Genomic DNA, 24,846 nt, shown 5'->3' with positions numbered 1-24,846 from the left:
TTTTTAATCGGATATTTTGATTCCAGCATTTAAAAGGGGACAGGGATACTTAAAGATTTTTTTTAAAAAATTGGATGGAAACACAAATTTGCCTCATTGAAAAATCCCAAATAAATTTTCTAAACCAGGACTTCCCAGACACATCCTGGTGACCTCCATGGCTAGTTGTGTGTTCAGGATATCCACAACAGATGTGCATAATAGAAATTTGCCCACATGAAGACGAAGTTTATGCCAATTTGTTGCATGCATATTCATTGCTGATACTCAGAAAACCCAACAGGCCATGGGGTTAGGAAGGACAGGTTTAGAAAGCTATGTTGTATGTTATTAAGAGGTCCTTTTACAAAGCTGCAGTAAGCACCAATGCTTGCTTTACCTCAAGTTAAAATTCACTGCCATGGGACATGTTCAGGCATCCAACGGTAGTATTGACATCTGCGTGCCCTTCCCAAGCACTAAAAAATAATTTTTATTTTTTAGCACTGGAAGCATGTTTGGAGGCAGAGTTGGCGTACCCAGCACTAATTGGTTAGCACAGCTACATCCCTGCATGCTAACCAATTAGCACATGAGCCCTTAACACCTATAAAATAAGTGTAGTTAAGAGCTCATGCACTAATGGGAAGTTTGGTGTTTAGCCATTATTCCACAAATGAAAATTATGTCCATTTTATATCCATGCTAAAAGTAGCCTCTGTGTAGGAAACCCCACTTTTTAGCGCGACTTTATAAAAGGGCCTCTAAGTGTTAAAGTTTACATTCCCATCAATAATAATTTTTTTTACTACTTTCAGCATCTCAGATAATGTATTAAATAAGTGCTGGAAACTTCTTAAGTGGTTTACATTTTTTTTTATATTTTTCAGAGGATCACTGGATATCAAAAAATTTATTGAACATATGATCAGCGTTTTCCAGTTTCTATGTAATCTACAAGGCTGTACAACCTGTACTGATGCAAGCCTTTTTCAGTTCAAAAAATAAATGTTTACAAGCATAAAATATTCTTCACAGTGCACTTCTTTTAACCAAAAGTACATGTTACTGTATAGTGTAATTTGTCAAACCATAGTCAAAACCTAAATTTTTCAAATATTTAGAATAGTCAGTGGAAATAAGTTCAATTGTCATTTCGCTGTTTGATCCATTCAAGTTTTTCATATTCTTGTTTGATAAATAGTAACAAAACAAAAAAGAATTATTAGTCCAAAATAAGTATCATCTTATATTCCTCTATTTTGTTTTGTTTTTCCTATTTATTAGCTTTTAAAGTAGAATAATACAAAAGCCACATTATGATCTTATTGAGAATTATTTAAAATTTATCTGTTCACCTTTATCCATTAACATTTTTCTGCTATACTGAAAGCTAAACTTTTGCTTAAACTGTCCTTAGCAATGTGAATGCAATTCATCAGTTTTGTGTAATGTGTGTAATGTATGTAATTTAGGATATACATGAATGTACTATAAAAAAAATGATCTTAATTCAAACCTCTCTTTTCCCTCCTCACTCGAAGAAAGTCAAATGGTTTTAAATATGGCTTAGAAACATCCTTGTATTAACTGAAAGAACAGTTTATTTTTGAGTTTAAGTACTCCAAGTAACCTTGAAGCAATGTTGAAATTGCATACATTTCTAAAATGCTTTATGTGGACTAGTTTGGGCTTTCTTTATTTAAAGTGGTATAATCTGTCACTTAGCAAAGAACAGTCATATCACTAAGCAGCTTTTGCTGATCTGTAACTGCTAAATGCTTCATTAAATCTTATTTACAGTAGTAAATACATTAACAATGAACACATTTCCATGGTTTTGGTTTTACAGAATTCAAGTGAACAATTAGAAGCTTCTCTTGATTTTGGAAAGTAGATTAACCACATTTAGGATATATCTGTAGAGCCAATAACAATTCCAATGCAATAGGGATAGTATGTTAACCATAGGGATATCCATCTGTGCTTACGAGCATACTGCAGAAGATGTCAATCACAGCTTTTCAACTCCTCCTCTTTCTCCATAGTCTCTGCTGCTCCCTTCAGTTCTTCCTTCTGTCCTTCTGCAATTGAGCATGAAGGGGTCTTTCAGATCTGCTCTATTTCTTTATTGTTTTATGGTGCCTTTTTAAGGGGGGGTTCAGCTCATTCACAGATTTTTTTGCACAGCTTCAAGGAACTGCTTTGCCTGCTTGGAGAAGAGCAGACGTTTAAGTCTGTAGCTGTCAAGTGTATCCTTCGGGGACCTATACAGCCAGCCTGCCGAAGATTTGTGGAGCTCAGGGTTCCGGGCCCTCAGCACTTGCTCGCTTCCTTGACTTGATCAGGAACTTGAGCACAGGCTGCTGGGCATCAACAGTAGTCCTTTGGGGTGCATAGGGTGCCGACTGCAGCTTTGCCTCCCCCTTTTCTGGGTCATGTCACAGCCTGGGGTATAGATGATCAGTCTAAGGTCCAACTGGTAGCCCAAAGATCTCGGCATGACAACTGACCAACGGCTTGAGGCAGAGAACTCCTCCAGATCCTGCTATACTTTAAAGGAGCTTAAGCAGGCTGCAGCACCATTTCCCCAGTATATGACCTGTGAGTACAGGCTGTGACAGCCTGTGAGGAAAATCAGGGGGGGGGGGGGTCTTGACAACTGTAAAACCCAATTTTGAGGGTTTCTGGGGTTAGGTTCCTCTACCCCCTAGACCCCTAAATTGTTTTTTTTTTGGGGGGATTGGCTTTAATGGGCCATTTTTGGCACAAATTTTCTGGTAGAGGCCATCTTGGATATTTAGCAATTTATTTTTCTAACTTCTATTTTCTGCTTCAAAACCCCTTGTTTTCCCTAGGGACCATCTGTAATGGATGCCCCAGATCAAACTAACCCTAGTTCCTGTGTTTTTTTGCACAGATGGTACCGGCTGAGGAATCGAAACATAGCGACATAGAGTATGACGGCAGAAAAGGGCCGTCTGCGCAACAAATCTGCCCACTCGAAGAACCCTCCCTCAACAAGAACACCCTTCTAAGAATTTCCCGGAGCGAACCCACTCCAAGAACCCTTCCTCATCAAGAACCCTCTTTTTAAGCATTTCCCCTGAGCGATCCTACATGTTTATCCCATCGTCCCTTGAAGTCGAGTGCATTACTGGCCTCAACTACCTGACATGGAAGACCATTCCATCGATCAACCACTCTTTCAGTGAAGAAGTATTTCCTGATGTCACCATGAAATCTCCCACCCTTGAGTTTGAGCGGATGCCCTCTGGTTGCCGTGGGCCCCGTAAGGAAGAAGATATCTTCCTCCACCTCAATACAGCCCGTAAGATATTTGAATGTCTCTATCATGTCACCCTTTTCTCTGCGTCCTTTGAGAGAATATAACTGCAGCCTGCTTAGACGTTCTTCATATAGGAGATCCTTAAGTCCTGAGACCATCTTGGTGGCTATATGCTGAACCAACTCCATTCTCTTCACATCCTTTTGATAATATGGCCTCCAAAACTGAACACAGTACTCCAGATGAGGTCTCACCATCGACCTATACAATGGCATTATGACTTCAGGCTTACGGCTGATAAAACTTATCCGGATGCAACCTAGCATTTGTCTAGCCTTGGCTGAAGCTTTCTCCACCTGATTGGCAGTTTTCATATCTTTACTAATGATTACACCCAGGTCTCGTTCTGCAATGGTTCTTGTTAAGTTTTCACCATTCAGGGTGTATGTTCTACAGGGGTTATTGCTACCAAAGTGCATCACCTTACACTTTTTGGCATTAAAACTCAGTTGCCAAGTATTAGACCATTGTTCCAGTAAAAGTAGGTCCTGCCTCATAGTGTCTGGCATGGTTGCACAGTCGGGCTCGGTTGCGTTGCTCACAATGTTGCATAGTTTAGCGTCATCCGCAAATAACGCAATTTTACCTCGAAGTCCCTGAGGTAGTTCCCTTACAAAGATATTAAATAGTATTGGACCTAAAACCGAGCCCTGTGGCACTCCACTGGTAATTTCCGAGGGAGTACCATTTACTACCATCCTCTGAAGTGTGCCACTAAGCCAGTCTTTAACCCATGCAGTCAATGTATCTCCCACATACAGAGGGGCTCAGGAGGAAGGAGTGTGAGCTTCAGGCTCAGCCTCTAATCAGCCCTCCATGGGTGTTAAACCCCCCAAAAGCCTGGAAAGTATGGTCTGCGGGGAAGAGATCATAGAAACATAGAAAATGACGGCAGAAAAGGGCCTTGGCCCATCAAGTCTGCCCACTCTAATGACCCACCCCACAACTTCACCCCCCAAGAGATCCCACATGCCTATTCCATCTTCTCTTAAAATCTGGTACACTGCTGGCCTCGATCACCTGCAGTGGAAGTTCATTCCAATGATCAACCACCCTTTCGGTGAAGAAATACTTCCTGATGTCACCATGAAATTTCCCGCCCCTGATTTTCACCGGATGCCCTCTTGTGGCCGTGGGACCTTTAAGAAAGAAGATATCATCTTCCACCTCAATACGGCCTGTGATATATTTAAACGTCTCAATCATGTCTCCTCTCTCTCTACGTTCCTCGAGTGAGTATAGCTGCAATTTACTCAGCCTTTCCTCATATGGGAGATCCTTGAGTCCCGAGACCATCCTGGTGGCCATTCGTTGAACTGACTCAACTCTCAGCACATCTTTTTGGTAATGTGGCCTCCAGAATTGTACACAATATTCCAGCTGAGGTCTCACCATGGATCTGTACAATAGCATTATCACTTCGGGCTTCCGGCTGACGAAACTTCTGCGGATACAACCCATCATTTGTCTAGCCTTGATTGGCAGTTTTCATATCTTCACTAATGATCACTCTTAAATCTCGTTCCGCTGTAGTTCTAGCTAAGGTCTCACCATTTAGGGTGTAAGTTCTGCACGGATTTCTACTGCTAAGGTGCATGACCTTACATTTTTTAGCATTGAAGCTTAGCTGCCAAGTCGAGGACCAATGTTCCAGTAAGAGTAAATCCCACGTCATACTGTTGGGCAAAGTGCTTTTACCTACTATGTTGCATAGTTTGGCGTCATCGGTGAATAATGTTATTTTACCTTGAAGCCCCTGAGTCGGGTCGCCTATGAATATGTCCTGCTTGGAGACCATAACAAGGGGGCAAAACAAGCGTGTGGTGGCAGAGGAAAGCCTAATTCATGAGTCTAGGCTCTTACAGGGGTCCTTGGGGCCGCTGGTGCAAGGCTTTTCCAACTTTGTCAGTCTTTTATGGAAAATCTATTTAACAGGTCCAGGTACTATTGTGCTGCCTACAGGCGTGCCAGCTTCATCACAGGGGGATCCTTCTCCTAAGCAGGTGTCTACACTTCATATAACACCGGCTCCCAATGTCTGACCATTCAGAGCAGAACTGGGATAATTGAAAGTTTCTTTCCATGCTCTTATTATCACATTGCTCCTCTGCGTCTGTGGATGATTTGGGATCTCTTTCAGAGTCCGGAAGTCAGGAGGCCAGAGTGCCTGTGGATCACGGTGATGATCCCTCATTGTGTTGCCTTTTCAAGTCAGCTTCTGTTTCATGTCATTGCTAACTTTCTCTCTGCCTTGAAGCTTGAAGTCCAGCAGCCCTCCACCTTTCAGTGCTCTGTTATGAGCACCACTAATGCACAGACGTCCTTTTTTCCTGCTCATCTGGACATCACCTTCTTAGTCACTGACCAGTGGGAGTCACCAGAAGGCTCTCAGGTGTCTAAGGCTGTGTCTAGGCTCTATCCTCAAATGAACCTGACAGGCTGTGTTTCGGCAAATGCCTGCTTCATGAGTGTTCATAATCTAATATTGTAAGAAGTCTGTTATTTAGAATGTGTACTAATGAATAAGCAGAGCCAGCACCTCAACATTCTCAAAGCACAAGTGAATGAGCAAAACAGCTAATATTCAGCCGCTAACCAGCAGCCAGATAGAGACACCTAAAAAGGAGTGGTTTATCTTTGGCTGTTAAGACTTGGACAGCTGCTAAATATTGGCCTAGCTGGCTTTGTCTTGGCTGTCCAAAGAGAGATTGGAAATTCAATGCCTGTTGTCAGATATGGTGCTGGCATTGAATTTCCTGGAGATTGCCAGCAATCGCCTGCAATCTGAATATCGGGAAGACTGTCTCCATTTGGAAGTACTAAATCCAATGTCACCCCTTCCGTCATGGGTTCTATTGCCATTTACTTGAGTAGAACTTCTTAAGGAGCCAAATCTCCCTGCTGCTTCCAGATTGTGCAGAAAGGATATTCCAAGTCCACATTTGTTAGGTCAAAAGCTCCTAAGCAATAGTACCTTCCCTTTCATTCACAACTCAATTTCTAGTTTCCAGACCAATTTCTTTGTAGTTTCTTCCTCTGATAGAGGGCTGTAGACAATATGAGTGTGATGTTCTCTTTCTAAGAGAGTCCACAGTGCTTTCTTCTTACCTCACTTTAAAAGCACTCTTGGTAAAGTGTCATGCCACAGTTTTTCTGGCCATCTATATCCCTCTGAAGCAGATTACCATACTGTTTCTTATATCATGTAATTTTCTGATAGGAATCAAACTCTGGCTTCACTGGCCAGGTATCTGGACGGCTTTTCAAAGCCCAGCACTTTATCCAAGTTTTGAAAAGCTTCCAGCTTGGGACTGTCGGGATTGCATCTACGCATACCACATAGCAATGTGGGGGCATCACATGCGCAGATACCCTCCCAATGTGGGTCCGAGTAGAGAATGACATGGTGGCTATTACTCGCAGCTAGTCGCAGATAGCCACGGGTAACCTGCTGAAACGGTGAGGGGGGAAAAGTGCTCACTGCAGATACGGGGACAAGGTCATCTACCACCCCGTTGAGTGATGAATGGCCTTGTCCCCGCAATTAAGAGAAGGAACACGCATGGTCACCAATCGCGCGCTGCCCCCATTACCTTCGTGGCATGTTTTGAGTAACTTTCAAAAAGCCGTCTGAGCCTGCAAGCAGTAGCATGTGTGTGTGGTGGAAGCTTCTCCTCTGATGCAACTTCCGGTTGCGTCAGAAGAAAAGCTTCCGCCCACACACGCATGCTACTGTTTGCAGGCTCTGACGGCTTTGTGAAAGTTACTCAAAACGCGCCGCAAAGGTAAAAGGGAGGGAGATAGATTCGGGTAGGTAGGAAGGAGGGAGGAGGCCATGCAACGGATACCGAAGGGCGGTGAGTGGCGAGAGGGAAGGGTGGTGGAGGAAAGGAACAGACACTGAAGGGGGTGGAAAGGAGCAGATGCTGAAAGGACATGGGGAAGACAGAGTGGGAGGAAGATGCTGAAAGGACATGGGGAAGACAAGAGTGGGGAGAAGACGCTGAAGGGACATGGGGAACAGAGGGGAAGAAGATGCTAAAGGGAAATCGGGAAGAGAGAGTGGGGAGAAGACGCTGGAAGGGAAGAAGACATATGCCAGACTATGGAGAAGCGGAGGGAAGAAGATAGGTGCAAGACCAATTGGGGGGGGGGGGGGTGAAGGGAGAGGCACAGTAACAGAGCAAATGGAAGACGCAGAGAGAAGACAGACAGTGGATGGAAAGAATTTAATGAGAAGATGAGGGAAGCAGAAACCAGACAACAAAGGTAGAAAAAAAAATTCTATTTCTTTTCTTTTCTCTAGTTCAGCAGCTAGAACTTTGATTTATAAGGAAGAAATAAGCTAATTATCCCCAGGACAAGCAGGCAGTATATTCTCTACATGTGGGTGACGTCACCGACGGAGCCCCCTAGCGGATGTTTTCACAAGCAGACTTGCTCGAAGACCTTCAAGCTTGCGATTGGGCCACGCATGCGTGCGTGCCCCTCCCACCCTGCCTAGGGCATGCGTCTCCTCAGCGTGTCCTCAGTTCAATGTTTTCCATGGAGCCAGAAGCACTGCTCCCTTGCTTCGCGTGATCTCATTGTCCCTCTTGCACCACGGCTTGTTTGGTTAGTTTCTGTTGAGTCGCTGTACTCGCGTCTTTAATTTCCTTTATTTTCATTTTTTTTCGTTCGTATATTTTTGACCGGGTTCCCAGTCTTCCTTTGGCCGCCTGGCCTCGCGGGGCCGCAGCCGTATTTTTTTCATATATCCTGGCCTCGTTCCGGATTTAAAAACTGTACTGAGTGCAACCAGGTTATCTCCATCGCCGATCCTCATCGTTGGTGTGTGGAGTGCCTGGGTGCAGAACACCGCACTGAGTCATGTCCTCGTGCGACTTTACAACCACAGGCTCTTCGTCGCAGGGTGGCCAAGATTCTCCAACTCTTTGGCCCCATGGATCCTGCGGGACATTCCTCGAGTTCGGCCTCGGCACCCTCGTTGGGCGCCTCGGCCTTGAAGTCCCCGTTGGCCTCGGCCCCGGCCCCTTCTGCTACTCCGGCCTTGGGTAAGTCTCCTGTTCCCTCCTCAGGTATGCTGGCAAAGAAGCCTACCTCGGAGTCTCATGTCAGCGCCGCCTCGTTAGCATCTTTGAGACATCACTCTAAGCATGCCTCCTCATGTAGGAAATACTCTTCCTCGAGGTCGCCCCCGAAGCAGCGTACCGCTGCACCTCCGACCCACCTATCTTTGGTCTCGGTGCCTATGTTCAAGGACATGTTTAAGGCTATTATTACCACACAGTTTTCCTTGGTGGTAAGCAAACTAGTCCCGACTTCGACGCCTTTGACCTCGGTCTCGACCCAGTCGCGGTCTGACCAGCCTGAGCATCCCATTTCTCGAGGCCTCACTCGTAAGATTTGTCAGGTTTCCTCGAGCGAATCTTCCTCCCCTGAGGCACCAATAACTTTTCAGGAGTCCAGGTCAGAGGCCCGTTTTTGCCCCGCTACTGGGGCGAGGCTTGCCTCTTCTATAAGGCCCCGGTCTTCCCCGCACTGTCGGGGCAGGTCTCCGACCTCGAGACCATCTACACACATGCTTGTCCTCGAATTGGACTCTAGTGTATGTTCCCTATCGAGGCGATTGCCGGCTTCTAAAGGGCCTACTTCGAAGCCAGTTGGAGATTTTTCCTGTACCCCGTCTTCTCCGAGGCTTTCCCAGCGATTTCCTTGGACTCCGGGGTCTTCCCTGGTCCATCTGGCACAGGGCCGTTCTTCAATGCCCCCTACACGTCTTAGTCAAACCTCTTCGGTCTCTCATCAAGAGACTCTGAGGCTACGGCTTACTATTCCAGGGAAGTTTAAAATAGAAACATAGAAATAGACAGCAGATAAGGGCCAAGGCCCATCTAGTCTGCCCACCACAATGACCCTCCCCTCTTTCTTGGCTGCACCCCGATCTCGGTCAGAGTCTCCCCCGGAGGATGAATCTTCTCGGACCTCCTCCTTTTCTCGTTTCATCTCTGGCATGGGCAGAGCTCTGAACTTGGATCTTTAGTCCGATTCCCACTTTACCCAGGAATACCTGGCAGAAATGGGAGTTCACAAAATGCCTTGTGAGGCACTTCGCCTTCCGTTGCATCAGGTTCTCCGGCAGATGTTTCTCCGGAACCTGGAGACACCATATGCTGTCACAGCTATTCCCTCCAAGTTGGAGTCCCGTTTCCGGACTATCCCAGTTAAAGGGTTTGAAGGTGCTCAGCTTTCCCACCAATCCTTGGTGGTTGAGTCTTCCTTGAAGAAGTCTAACCCCTCAAAGGTCTACGCTGCCGTCCCGGACAGGGAGGGCCGTACGATGGACAAATTTGGTCGCCACCTTTATCAGAATTCGATGATGGCTAACCGTGTCCTTAACTACAGTTTCATCTTCACGTCCTACCTCCGGTTCTGTGATGCCCTCCGCTCATTCCGGGAGGTCATACCAGAGCCTCGGCATCAGGAGTTTCGTCTCCTCGTGGAGACCCTCTTAAGATGCCTTTGAATTGTCCTTGAGAGTTACAGCCTTTGCGATTGCCATGTGTTGCCTCGCTTGGCTCCGGCTTGTGGATATGGATCCGAATCTATAGAATCGTCTTGCCAATCTCCCATGTGTGGGTCATGAGCTCTTCGATGATTCCATCGAGGCGGCCACAAAGCGCCTCTCGGAGCACGAGCGGTCCTTTGCGTCTCTGGTGAAACTTAAACCAAAGGCCCCTCTGGCTCGCCAATATAAAATTCCTCTCCGGAGGTATCCACAAAAATCCACTCCTGCTTTCTCTATGCCTCCTTCGAAACAGCCACTGCAGCAGCAGCAATATCAACCTAAGACTCAGCCGCCGGCCCTGGCAAAGACTGGGCTGTCCTTTTGACAATTCCAGTCCAAGCCTTCGGGCTCCCTTCCTCCTGGAGCCTTCCCCCTTCCCCATTGGGGGTCATCTCCATCATTTCTATGCCCAGTGGGAACATCTTACCACCGACAGTTGGGTACTGTCTGTCATCCGGAAGGGGTACTCCTTCCACTTCAGTTGCGTACCCCCGGACCTGCTTCCAAGAGAGTTTCCTTCTGCTCAGTCTCAGCTTCCCCTCCTTCTGCAGGAAGCTCAGGCACTTCTTCATCTTCGGGCAGTCGAGGAAGTTCCCACAGATCAGTGGAACTCCGGATTTTACTTTCTGGTACCCAAGAAGATGGGGGATCTGCGTCCGATCCTATACCTCCGTGCTCTGAACAAGTTTCTAGTATGGGAACGATTCAGAATGCTCACCCTTCCCACGTTGTATCCCCTCTTGGATGAGGGGGACTGGCCGTGCTCACTGGACCTCAAGGAGGCGTATACGCACATTCCGATACACCCGGCCTCTCACCGGTATTTGAGATTCCAGGTGGGGGATCTCCATCTCCAGAATCGTGTTCTTCCGAGGGTTTTCACGGAATGTCTGGTTGTGGTAGCTGCGGCCCTGCGCCTCCGCGGCCTGCAGGTGTTTCACTACCTTGACAACTGGTTAATCAAAGCGTCCTCTCGCACCGAAGTCCTGCAAGCGACGGAACAGACTATCTTGCTCCTTCAGAGTCTCGGCTTCAAGGTGAACTTTCCCAAGTCCCACCTCTGTCCGTCCCAGTCTCTCGAGTTCATCGGAGTGGTCCTGGACACGGTTCGTCTCCGCTCTTTCTTGCCTCAGCCTCATCAGGAGGCCCTTATCCGTTTGTGCCGAATGGTGATCCATCTGCACTCGGCACCGGCTCGGCTCTTGATGGTCCTCCTAGGTCACATGGCATCCATGGTTCACGTGACTCCTTTTGCCAGACTTCACCTCCATATTCCTCAATGGACTCTGGCGTCCCAATGGAACCAGGATTGGGATCCTCTCTCTCGACGCGTTGTCGTGACTCCTTTGTTGAGGAGATCTCTCCGTTGGTGGATGCTCTCTTCCAATCTTTCCAGAGGTTTTCGGTTCCATGCTCCTCCTCCGCAAAAGGTCCTCATGACGGACTCGTCGATCTGTGCTTGGGGTGCTCATCTGGACATTCTGCGCACCCAGGGTCTTTGGTCCCCTGCCGACCGCCTTTGTCACATCAATCTTCTGGAGCTTTGTGCGATTTTCCTCGCTATGAAGGCTTTTTGTCACCTACTTCACGACTGATTGGTGCTGGTTCACACGGACAAACAGGTCGCCATGCATTATATCAACAAACAGGGGGGCACGGGGTCCAGGTCTCTGTGCCAGGAGATGATTCGGCTCTGGGATTGGGCCGTCCGCCGCAACATATTCATTCGAGCTGTCTACATTCAGGGCCAGACAAATGATGGGGTGTATCCGCAGAGGTTTCGTCAGCAGGAGACCTGAAGTTATGATGCCGTTGTACAGAGCCATGGTGAGGCCTCACTTGGAATACTGTGTTCAGTTGTGGAGACCACACTACCGAAAGGACGTGCTGAGGATCGAGTCGGTTCAGCGAATGGCCACCAGGATGGTCTTGGGGCTCAAGGATCTCACGTATGAAGAAAGATTTAAAAAATTGCAGCTGTACTCACTTGAGGAAAGAAGAGAACGGGGAGATATGATTGAAACATATAAGTACATCACGGGACGCGTCGAGTCAGAAGATGATATCTTCTGGCTCATGGGACCCTCGACCACCAGAGGGCATCCGCTGAAAATCAGGGGAGGGAAGTTTCATGGCGACTCCAGGAAGTACTTCTTCATCGAAAGAGTAGTGGATCATTGGAACAGACTCCCACTCCAGGTGATAAAGGCCAGCAGCGTGACGGATTTTAAGAGAAAATGGGATACTCACGTGAGATCTTTAAGGGAGTAAATTCAGGGGAGGGGATACTTGGAATGGGCAGACTCCCACTCCAGGTGATAAAGGCCAGCAGCGTGACGGATTTTAAGAGAAAATGGGATACTCATGTGAGATCTTTAAGGGAGTAAATTCAGGGGAGGGGATACTTGGAATGGGCAGACTTGGTGGGCTATAGCCCTTTTCTGCTGCTTTTTTCTATGTTTCTCTGTCTTCTGCAGCCTCACGAGTGATCCCTCCACTCCGTAACACTGCGTCAGGTGTTTGCTTGATGGGGGACTCCGGACATCGACCTGTTTGCGTCCCCCCTCAATAACAAGTTGTCCCGCTTCTGCTCCAGGGTTTACACCCCTCTCATGATCGAGGCAGATGCCGTCCTTCTGGATTGGACGAACGAGTTCCTGTATGCGTTCCCTCTGATTCTGAAGACTCTCGTCAAGCTCAAGTCTTCGCATGCCGCCATGATTCTGATAGCTCATCGGTGGCCACGGAAGCCGTGGTTCTCCCTTCTGTTGCAACTCAGTTCCAGGGAGCCTCTTCCTCTGCTTGTTTTTCCTTCTCTGCTTATGCAGAGTCAGGGTTCTCTCCTTCATCCCAACCTCCAGTCTCTGCACTTAACAGCTTGGTTCCTCGAGACTTAATACCCTCGTTCCAGCTCTCCCAGCCTGTTCTGGATGTCATGGAAGCGTCTCGGAAGGAGTCCACTCGCCAATGTTACCATCAGAAGTGGACCTGCTTTTCTTCCTGATGTGCTACTCGACAGCAGGAGCCGCTGTCTGCCTCCTTGTCGGCTGTCCTGGATTATCTGTTGGCACTTGTCTGGTGCTGGACTCAAGTCCTCTTCGGTTCGAGTCCACCTTAGTGCCATTGCTGCTTTTCATCAGCTGATTGACGGGAAGCCTATCTCTGTTCATCCTGTGGTTTCCCACTTCATGAAAGGACTTTTCCACATTCAGCCGCCTCTTAAACCTCCTCCGGTGGTTTGGGATCTAAACGTGGTCCTTGCACGATTGATGAAACTTCCGTTCGAGCCGCTAACGTGGGCTCACTTGAAGTATCTTACTTGGAAGGTTGTGTTCCTTATTGCTCTCACTTCTGCCCGTCGGGTTAGTGAGCTTCAAGCCTTGGTTGCAGACCCACCTTTCACTGTCTTCCATCATGATAAGGTGGTCCTCCGTACCCATCCTAAGTTCTTGCCCAAGATTGTTTCTGATTTTCACATCAACCAATCCATTATTCTTCCTGTGTTTTTCCCGAAGCCCCATTCTCACCCTGGAGAAGTGGCTCTGCATTCTCTTGTTTGTAAGTGTGCGCTGGCCTTCTACTTGAAGCGCACCGCTCACCGTACTGCTCCCCAGCTGTTCATCTCTTTCGATCCCAATCGCTTGGGTCACTCTGTTTCTATGCGGACCATTTCTAACTGGTTGGCCGCTTGTATTTCTTTCTGTTACGCTCAGGCTTGTCTCTCCCTGCTGGGTCGAGTCACAGACCACAAGGTTAGAGCGATGGCGGCATCTGTTGCTTTCCTCCACTCAACTCCCATCGAGGAAATCTGTAAAGCTCTCACTTGGCCCTCGGTTCATACGTTTACCTCGCATTACTGTTTGGATGCTTTCTCCAGGTGTGATGGCCGCTTTTGCCAGTCTGTTTTGCAGAATCTGTTCTCCTAAATTGCCAACTTTCCCTCCATCCCATTCTAGTTAGCTTGGAGGTCACCCACAGGTAGAGAATATGCTGCCTGCTTGTCCTGGGATAAAGCACAGTTACTTATCGTAACAGGTGTTAGCCATGGACAGCAGGCAGATATTCTCGTAACCCACCCACCTCCCCGTGGTTGGCTTCTTTGCTTGCTTTCTGAACTGAGGACACGCTGAGGAGACGCATGCCCTAGGCAGGGTGGGAGGGGCATGCGCCCATGCACGGGCCAATTGCAAGCTTGAAGGTCTTTGAGCAAGTCAGCTTGCGAAAACGTCCGCTAGGGGGCTCCATCGGTGACGTTACAATGTAGAGAATATCTGCCTGCTGTCCCTGGATAACACCTGTTACAGTAAGTAACTGTTATATTGCAGTAATGAGGCTTGTATGGATGCTGCAGGTACGGGGCTGGGACAGTGGTGATAGGGACGAGGCGGTGACAGGGACACATTTTTTCCCCGTGTTTTTGTAGCTCCGAGCACAAGAGGGTTGGGAAGCGGGGCCATGGGTCCAGATTTTACGATTGTAAAATCTGGTAACCCTAGTATTGCCTGTTTTAAATAGTAATTTTCAAGCAACCAGAAACTAAATTTATCCGGTATCAATCCCCATGCGTGAGGATTAACTGAGATTCTACTGTAGAAAGTATTTTCTCTCCCAGCACACTTAAACGAAACAGGTGTGGGAGCTCTATTCAAAGGGCAGGGTTCCCAAAATACTTAGTTGGACTAGTTAATTAAAAAAAAAATCTTAAGGAAACCAGCTTTCGAAGTATAGGTCCAGCTCAGTTTACTCGACTTCTTAACCAGGGCTCCGTTGACATTCTGTCGAATTAAACGTCACCGTTAGCCCTAGCCTATCACGCTGGGTATGATTGGACTTCGACTCCCAGCCTGCCCCAGCGGCTACCGGGGAACGCAGGCGCAGCACGTAGTGGTTAGTCATCTTTGGCGAGGCCGCGAGCGTGGACGCTATGCGTGAGCGGCCGGAGTAGAGCCGGCGCAGAGGGGTTTCGGGTGACCGCTGCGGCCGGCCGAGGGTTGAGAGGCGAGCGCGAGCGAGCGCACACGGGCCTGTGGGGGAGGGGGGAGCCGTGAAGATGCTCTGGTTCGAAGGCGCCATCCCGGAGGCTATCGCTTTGGCCAAGCGGCGCAGCTCGGTCTTCGTCGTGTTCGTGGCAGGTAAAAAAAAAAAAAAAAACAACAACAAACAACCAGGGGGCGACGGGAGGAGGCTGGGGTTTGGGAATTCGGTTCTTCCGTAGCGGCCCCGGCCGTCATTTGTTGTGCACGGGAGGGGAGGCCTTTTCCCAACGCCTCGTTACCCTGCTCTCTTACCACAGTATATGTTCTAGCTTAAGGATGTTAATAAAGGGAAATCAACTACTCGGTCACTGGCTACCGGCGTCGGCTGAAGTGTTTAGACGGAGCTTGTTTTCTTTGCCTGTTGGTTTTGAAGGGAGGGGGGGAGGGCGGGTAAGGAAGCTTCGTTTTGCTTGGGACGTGTGGGGGGAGGGGGCTGATGCTGAGTAAACCGCCGGAGTTTTGGAGCTTCCTAAAGGTGTCTTCTGAACTTGGGGGCAGTTACGTACTAGTAGATATAAAATCGCTGGGCTACAGTAGTTACATCAACAAGTCAGTAGTTAATTTATTATGTTGGCGCGGGAGCACGGGACTGATAGAAACATGACGGCAGATAAAGGCCAAATGGCCCATCTGGTCTGCGCTATTACTTAATCTCGAGGGTTAATAAGAGTGGTATTTTGGGATACTTTTTATTTCTTGGAAGACATTGAGAGGTTACTACTGTTGACGTATTGTTTAAGGAAAAGCTGGAATGGTGTTAATGGTTTTTATATTTTGCTTTGCAAAAAATTGTGAGTTTGGTTTAAAAGGACTGCTTATGAGCATGATAGTATTTTGGGAAGGAAGAGTTTTCTTTTTATTTATTTATGGGTTACCACTTTTCTAATTATTGCAAAGCAGTGCACAGTAAAGTAAGATTTAGAAAGTAACAGTTACTATAAAATATTTATTCTCACACTTACTGTATAAACATCCCTTTCACTTCCATATTCCTTGCATTCTCAGATCTTTCAATACTAACCGTTTGGTGATTTGCACTCCTGCAAAAATTAGAATGGATACTTCATATAGAAAGGGCCTTTAGTTGTTAGGCTTCTGCCATTTGGAACTCTCTTTGACCCCTCTTTCAGGAGATTTGAGGCCTCTTTTAAGACTTGGATGTGTGCTAAAGCATTTGAGTCGGGGGCTATATTTTCTTTCACCAAAATTATATACAGGATGAGAAAGAACATATATTCATTTCAAAAAATACCCTTCTCAAATGTCATTTCAGTTTTCTTAGTTCAAGCTATCCAGCGGTGTAAATCCACTATGAATAGCTCCTGAACTTAAATCCTTTTTAGTTACTATCAAAGGGGCTGAGCCTCAGATCCCCCCGTGTGTTGTATGTGTTTTACAATCACACTAGAAAGGGAATTAACCTCACTGGCTCATGCTCCGCTCCTGCCCTGTTGTTAATCAAAAACACTTATAGTTCTTAAAACAGGGACTTAACTTTTAGATCCCGGGCAGGGTTTGTTGAAAATAGGCAGTGAAAGTCGTTGTTACTCAATCTTTCCTGCTGTCTCTGCTAGTTCCTTCACCAACGTTAAGCTAGCTGTCCGTTTCGCCCTCAGGCTGTGTCAGGGCTGTGGACCAGAATAATGTTGCGGATCCTTTAAGCTTCTTTTTAACCATTTTCCTCACTTTGTCGTAGTCGCCCTTTTGAAAATTAAATGCTGCTACAGTAGATTTCTTTAGCGACGTCACTCCAAATAGCTCAGATTTGATCACGTTATGATCACTGTTTCCCCAAATGAACCTAACACAGTTATTTCCTGTATTGCCCTGCATTTCACTAAGAGCCAAATCTAAAATAGCTCCTCTTCTTGTTAGTTCCTGGACTAGTTGCTCCAAGAAGTCAGTAATTTATTACATTTAGGAATTTTACTTCCCTGGTACTCCCTGCTGTAACATTTATTCAGTCAATGTTGGAGTAATTGAAATCAAAATCATTCAAAGTACATTCTCCAATAATTTTATGGAGTGGCTTCTCACCAGCCCGTCTCAATCACTAATATAAATCAACAGAAAAAGAACACACCCCAAAATGTTATGAAGTGGAGAGAAAAACCTCAGTCTTCATGGGTTAAAAAAACCTGTATTCCATTTACTGAGTCCAAAATTGCCACTCTTCCACATGCATCAATCCAACACTTCTGCTGATTATTGTGTAAAAGAGACAGCAACTTTTATAGAGAACAGCGGCTCCATATTGGGCACTGAAAAAAATGCGTATTCATAACATTGACAAAGTGAAAAGGGAAAGAAAAAAGGAGGACTTAACTGCATTCCATATTTTACTTTGCTTGCCAGACAGCCACAACTTCAAACTCTCTTACAGGAACAGAGCAGTCTCTTTCCAACCTGACAGGGTGTGGCTATGTCAGGAGTTCACTTTCACTGTTTCAGTAAAAAAAAAAAATTGTTCATTTATATTAGTGAATGAGAAGGAGAGAAAAATCTCCATAATAATATTATTGGATCATGTACTTTGACTTTGAACTGTGCTCTCTCCCTAGCATTTTCGGTAATTGAAATCACCCATTATTATACTGTTGCTCAATTTGCCAGCTTTCCTTATCTCTGAAAACATTTCTTAATCTGTCTACTCATTCTGTCCCAGGAGATGGTATTATAACCCTACCTGTATATTCCTTTCCTTCACATATGGAATTTCTATCCATATGGATCCCACACTATATAATGCAAAATGTTTATTTTGTTTGATTCAATTCCTTTTTTAACATATAGCGCACATCCCTCCTCAAATTTGATCTACTCTGTCCTTGTGATATATTTTGTACCCTGGTAACAGTGTCCCTTTGATTTGTCCTTGACAAAATAAATGTGGTTTTAAAGTATTTATCTCAAACTGCAAAGACTCCAGTTTATACAAGGGTAAATCAAAAAGTAAAGGCAAAATACATTTAGTAGTTTTAATAGAAGTAACTGAGAGCAATTGAACATATCTGTTTTCTACATAGTCCCAATGCACAACGACACATTTGTTGTAATGTTCAACTAGCTTCTGCATTCTTGCAGAGAAGTTTTTCGGCTGCTCCCAAAGCCAGGTGAGCACTACTTCCTTTACTTCATCATGCTTTGTAATTTGCTCTCTGGATCGGAGTGATGCACCAATGTGTCGTCTTCAGTGACAATTCTTTCCAGAATACTTGGATCTTCTTCATATTGTCTCAGGAACTGGGTTGCAACTTCCACTCGCTGTTGCTTGTGCAGATCAGTAAATTGTTTGTGAACCCATCATGTGCACACTTTCCTGTACCCCAAGTCATCATGCATTATGCCAAATGCAGATCTGTTGCAGCCACCGTTATCCATCGATTTTCTCTAATTAAGGCAGCGGCCTGTTAATGTGCTCTTGTGTGTACAGTGTTGATAGGCAACCAAAACAACTTTCATCAGTTACACCTGTTCTTCCTGCTTTAAACCTTTTTACCCACTCATAAACCTTTCATTGATTCATGGTGCTATGTCCCGACGGTGAATTTCCACAGGTTTCACTTCCTCTGCCCAAAGAAAGTGCACTACTGCACATTGTTTTTTGATGGTTCAATCTTGCATTGGAGTGTCCATGTTTCTGACCTCGTGGCCGCCACATGACTAAATACCAAGCGCTGCACTGTGCGTGGACGAACTATCCAACAATGTACGAGTACATATGTTGCATTTCACTAGCTCTGTTCTGGTTTTCACGTAATTTAATAATTGCCTTTAATTTTTGATTCACCCTCGTATTAGAATTGACTACCCAAGAAAGACTTTTCCAATACTGTTCCTATGTACAGAAATCTTGTTTAATAAAGCTCTAAAATGAGATAATGATTAACAGTAGCATGATTCTGGATATCTGAAATACTTGGTGGAGATGGTAGAGACAAAAACTGTGACAGAATTCAGAGATGCTTGGGGTAAGAGGATTCCTATATAGAAATAGGATAGCATCAAAGCAAAATTCAAATAGCCTTAGTACTTTATTCAGGGCATAGAGGGATATCATCTGCATGGATCTACAGGTATATAGACAGAATAGACTATACAGGTCCTTATCTGCTGTCATTTACTATATCATATACAAAATAGTTTATATTTAACTTTACATACAGAGGCAGTTTAGAATTCTGTAGTCCTTTTTTGAGCACAATTTTCACCTCTCCATTAGTTTTACTGTATTTGAGAGGTCTGTACGAGAGCTGTGCCAAATACAGTAAACCCTCAATTTAATGGACAGTTCGGGGGGGAGAGGGGTGTCCGTAAACACAAATGTTCCTAAAATGGCAGTGAAATGGATGCATTTTTAATACTAAAATACTATAAAAATAACAAAGCCAATACATATTGTAAAAGTAAAATTTATTTATAAACACATCATAAGAAAAAAATTTCACTGTATTGCAGTTGACAATGAGTCAAGTTGGGGTGATTTTTCTCGTATTGGCCTAAAAAAAGTTTCTAACATTACTTGCCTTTTGGAACATTGTTGTTTATCCAATATAATAAAACCCTAGCCGCGTATGCACACTCCTACTTGTGTGTTCCATTTTCCCTGATCCGTGAGATGTAAGTCCGTGGCCTCAGGAGTGCGCATGTGTGAGTCCCCAGCCCCTACCTACACTCGCAGGACTGACCGCCAGCGCTGGACTCCCTGCTCTCCACACGATCGGTAAGGCTCACTTACTCCCTTGCTGCACCCCCTTCCCGCGATCCGACCGGCTCACTTAGTCCCTTCCCGCCCCCCCCCCCCCCTTCCTGCGATCCGACCGGCTCACTTAGTCCCTTCCCGCTCCCCCTTCCCTTCCCGCGGTCGCGACTACAAACCTGCGACTCCAGCAACTTCTGCAGCACTCTACACATGCTGCTTCGTGGCCTTCTACTACCCTGATTTACTCTGGCACGTCCCCGATGACATCATCAGAGACGCGGCAGAGCAAATCAGGGCAGTAGAAGGCCCCAAAGCAGCATATGAAGAGTGCTGCAGACGCTGCTGGAGTCGCAGGTTTGTCGGGACTGCGGGAAGGGAAGGGGGGGCAGAAAGGAACTAAGGGGGGGGTAGGGGAAATGCTGTTGCTACACAGGGAAGTAGTGTGGGGGGAGGGGGAGGGAATGCTGCTGTGGCTGCTGCACAGGGAAGTGGGAGGGATAGAAATGCTGCTGCATAGAAGACAGGAAGAGAGACCGATAGATAGAAAGAAAGACAGACAGTTGGAGGAAGGGAGACAAAAAGAAAAGAAGAAAGACACGGGCAGGGAGAGACACAGAAAGACAGACAGACAAAGGGGGTCAGGGAGAGAGACAGACAGAAAGAAAGACAGCGGGAGGGAGAGAGAGACAGAAATAAGGAAAGACAAATAGACATATATTCTAGCACCCGTTAATGTGACGGGCTAAAATACTAGTTAATTATAATTCCTCTAAAATTTCAAAAATGAGAGTAATATTGGTGCAACTCGGGATCTGATGACGAGTCAATAAACGAAACCAAGTCATCAAGATGACTTCTGAATGGCTGCTGACAGTTCTCAGTTAGTTGGATGGGAGACAGGAGGCATTCCTCCTGTCCCAGTCTACCATTAGACCACCAGAAGGGGTACAGGGAGGAAGGTGAGACAGGGTGCAAAGCCTGGCAAGCAGTGAAGGGGCTAGGTACAGAGCCTGACAAGGAGTGAGGAGGCTGGGTACAGAGCCTGGTAGGGCAGGGAGGGAAGAGGGCTGGGTGGAGAGCTTGGCAGGGAGTGAGGGGGGCTGGGTACAAAGCCTGGTAGGGCAGGGAGGAAAGAGGGCTGGGTGCAGAGCCTGTCAGGGAGTGAGGGGGCTGGGTGCACAGCCTGGTAAAGAAGGGAAGAGGGCTGGATGCAGAGCCTGGCAGGGGAGGGTGTGAGGAAGGGGACACTGGGTGCAGATCCTGGCAGGGTATGGCACTTGAAAATTAAGCCTCTGTCTTATATTCGAGTCAACTATTTTTCCTCCTTTTTGGAGGGAAAAATGGGGGTCTCAACTTATATTCAAGTATATACGGTATATCCTCTTGGTTGCCAGAATAACTCCCTGGTCCATAGGCTAGAGAATAGATGTATTTTTGGGAAGAAACATACATTTAGGGGTCCTTTTACTAAGGCGCGCTAGCCGTTTTAGCGTGTGCTAAACTCTAATGCATCCATTATAGTCTATGGGCGCGTTAGCATTTAGCACTCACTAAAACGGCTATCGCACCTTAGTAAAAGGACCCCTTAATATTCCCATCTTGCCTGCATAAAATGTTTTCAAATGGATGTACAGGTGCATTGTCAAGTTTTAACGGTGCTTTGATATTTTGTGCTGGTTTGGATAATTTTTCCACTTGAAACCTCTTCTGGCACAAAATGTTCAAAAAACCATGTTTTAAATATACTTGAGGTAAACCAAGTTTTTTTTAGAATTAAAATAAATTGCAGGTAATTTATTCATGCTATCTTTCAAAGCTCTTGAATGTCATGATTTGTCAACAACTACTGATTCTAATTTTATGAGAACCATTAGTGTTCGCACAAAGTAGCGTAGAGCTTCGCTTTTTGCATAATTTTCTGCCGGAAACAGATCTTTCTGTTTTAGAGACTTCTGTATTTTCTGGCAGTGAATGCCAAAACAAACTAGTTTCATCCGCATTATAAAGCTGACATTTCAATAAAATTTTCTCTTCTATTAAATTAGATACTCAAACTATCTTTCCCCACGTTAAAAGGTGTCATGTATACAGGTAAATTATGTATGCAGGTGAATTTTCTTCAAATTCACTGAGCTTAAGAATAACCTCCCTGCCCTGCTGCGGAACCTAGGCTCATTCCAATTATTCTGAAAGCATCTGAAAATCTGGCTTTTCTCCAGAACAAATCTCGGAGAGCACAAGAGCCAGAAGGCTTTGAGCATGCACAGATGCTCAAGGCCCAGGCAAGAGGAAGGATCTTCGTGCACCGGCACATCCTGTGGGCTGCTTGCCGGTGGCAGATGGGGTAAGGCTTCTGTTTGGGCTGGCAGGGGATGCCGGTTCATGGAGGGGGGGTTGATGCCGGTTCTCGGGGTGGTGGTGGAGCAGCGCCGGTGGCCTCGGGGGTGGCCACCTATCAAGCAAGTTTCCCTTACTTCCTATGGGGGAAACTCGCTTTGATATACAAGCAATTTGGTTTATGAGCATGCTCAGTGAATTATGCTCGTAAACCAAGGTTCCATTGTAGTGGGCATTGAGTTTTAACATACCAAATAACAAAAAAGCAATGTGAAATTGGAGATAAAGTGTTTATTTCAGTAGAATTTAGCACAGTAGAGCCCCAAATTATTTGTATTAGAATTTAGTCATTATTCAGCAGAAAATGAATAATATATTTGAGGCATTATTCAGGGCTGAATCGAATCTGTTGCAGATATTCAGTACAACCCTAGTCCGTATCAAATGTTCTATTCCCTCAAGCCCTATTCATAAAGATAGTCTATCCTTACTGGGTAGTTGCCAACAAATAAAATGTTATTTGGTATTTTGTTGGGTCTTATAAGTCAGCAGAATTTTGTTAACTGTTAATATTGTCTGGTATGTATTTTAATTGTTTTTATTGTGTATGTTTACATTTGTAAACCGCTTTAAAGGCGGGCTAGAAATAAATTAAAGACTAAAAAGGATTTTTAAAAAACTCATATGCACACAGTTTAGACAGGAGAACTACCAGCTAGTGATGATTCTGTCTTCTGGCCCTGATGTCCAGAACCTAATGCTGGTGCTTGCATTAATGTGTGCAGAATGTTCAGAGGACACTAGCGCAGGAAACAATGTGCACACCAAAGATGACCGCAAATTGTATTTAATTGTAGTCAAAAGGATGTTAAGGTCGTTTGGTATTACCTCTCCAGTGCTTAGAGAATAGCACACAAAGATACCCTTATTGCTGGAAACTTATTGCCAGCTTGGAGGAGGTGTTGAGGGATTTAGTTTATTTTGGATTTTTCCCTTTTATCTGCCAGTTTAGCTTTTTTGGAATCTGAGGGAAGCCTGTGCAAGTCTCTTAAATGCTGGTAGCAAGAAACAAATTGTGTGAATCTGAAGACCTGGAAAAACTAATCATACAAGCAAATTACTATGGTGAATTTAGGAAACACCTAAAAACATACCTGTTCTTGAAGTACCTAGGTAACGAATCTGTACAATCTCTCCCATAACAACTGATCCCTTAAACTGTTAGCCACTAATCTCTAACTATGTATGTTCCACTCAATTTGTAACATATTTCGAATCATTGTATATGGCCCTGCGGTATATAAACTGTTGTTATTATTACTAGTATTTTAGCCCGTTACATTAATGGGTGCTAGAATATATGTCTGTCTTTATTTCTGTCTCTCTCTTTCCCTCCCGCTGTCTTTCTTTCTGTCTCTCTCTCCCTGGCCCCCTTTGTCTGTCTGTCTTTCTGTGTCTCTCCCTGCCCCTGTGTCTTTCTTCTTTTCTTTCTGTCTCCCTTCCTCCCGCTGTCTGTCTTTCTTTCTATCTATCTGTTTCTCTCCCTGCCTCCTTTGCAGCAGCATTTCTCTCCCCCCACTTCCCTGTGCAGCAGCCACAGCAGTATTCCCTCCCCCTCCATTTCCCTGTACAGCAGCAGCATTCCCTACCCCTCCATTTCCCTCCCCCCCACACCACTTCCCTGTGCAGCAGCAGCGTTTCCCCTACCTCCCCTTTCTCTTCCCGCGGTCTGGCCGGCTCCCTTACTGCCCTCCTCCCTTCCCGCAGATCCGACAAAACTGCCGATTCCAGCAGCGTGTGCAGCACTCTACACACGCTGCTTCGGGGCCTTCTACTGCCCTGATTTACTCTGGCACGTCCCTGATGACATCATCAGAGACACGGCAGAGCAAATCAGGGCAGTAGAAGGCCCCAAAGCAGCGTGTGTAGAGTGCTGCACACGCTGCTGGAATCGGCAGGTTTGTAGTCGGGACCGCGGGAAGGGGAGGGGCAGTAAAGGCTTGCCGGCTCCAGCCAGCCAAAGTTCATTTTTTAGTTCAAAGCCGACACTGCGTCTCCTCTCTCGATCCCCGCCAGAGTCAGAAGTCTTCTCCGACTCTGGAGAACTTTGTCTGTCCGGAGCCGGCAAGCCCGCTGCGAGACAGAGAGATGCATGGTAAGCACGCATGCGCACTCTGCCGGCCACAGAACTACAGATCAGGCAACACAGTGTTAAGAGTGCGCATGCGTGCTTAGCGTTTTATTATTATAGATTATTATTATTAAAACTGAAAAGTGAAAGCACGCATTGTTTTCTGCACTTAAATATAAACTTTTCAAGTGAAAAAATGTGGAAAACTTGTATGTAAAGGTGCAAAAGAATGGCATGTTCCAGGCACATTCCTCCTCCTTATTTTCAGTCTCATGGCACACATATAATTTGAAATCCAGTAGCTCTGAGCATTGGAGAGCCATGTTTCTATGCTGTTCTTGTGGTATGGAGTTGACAGTTTGCATTAGCATTGGGGCCTCTATGTTTAGAAGGCAAGTCTTGTCAAGGTGCTTCACACCTTTATAGTTAAGGCTGGAGAACTGAGAGAAATTCTAGATTGGATTGACCACAAAGGTACTGTACCAGCTTCCAGTTTATTTAAAATAAATTCCACAGCACAACTACACTAGTGGTCAAAATTGTGGAAACGCCTAGCATTTTAGGCATTACACAGTAACATCATAATTGTATTTAATGCATAAATTTTCAACTAATAACAGAAAATCTGAAATCACTTAACAAGACCAGCATAATATTTGGCACATTTTGCAAAAATAATGCTGTTCATAAGCTACCCAAGCTAATAATAATAATTTGTCCAGTTATCCGATGACTTTATCAGTC

General features: G+C 45.7%; 1 protein-coding gene across 1 annotated transcript in view; it reads left to right on the top strand.

The window, feature by feature from the left end:
- The first annotated feature begins 14,793 nt into the window (after positions 1-14,793).
- UBXN4 (UBX domain protein 4) overlaps positions 14,794-24,846 on the top strand; it is a 138,847-nt gene continuing 128,794 nt past the window's right edge. The window contains exon 1 of the mRNA XM_033944932.1: positions 14,794-15,028. Coding sequence (XP_033800823.1) covers positions 14,947-15,028 — 82 coding nt within the window. The 5' untranslated portion in view covers positions 14,794-14,946. The remainder of the gene's footprint in view (positions 15,029-24,846) is intronic.

The sequence above is a fragment of the Geotrypetes seraphini genome, chromosome 5 (genome assembly GCF_902459505.1).
Source record: "Geotrypetes seraphini chromosome 5, aGeoSer1.1, whole genome shotgun sequence".
NCBI lineage: Eukaryota > Metazoa > Chordata > Amphibia > Gymnophiona > Dermophiidae > Geotrypetes > Geotrypetes seraphini.
The sequence above is the reverse complement of the archived record's forward strand: the minus strand, read 5'-3'. Positions and strand labels throughout refer to the sequence as shown.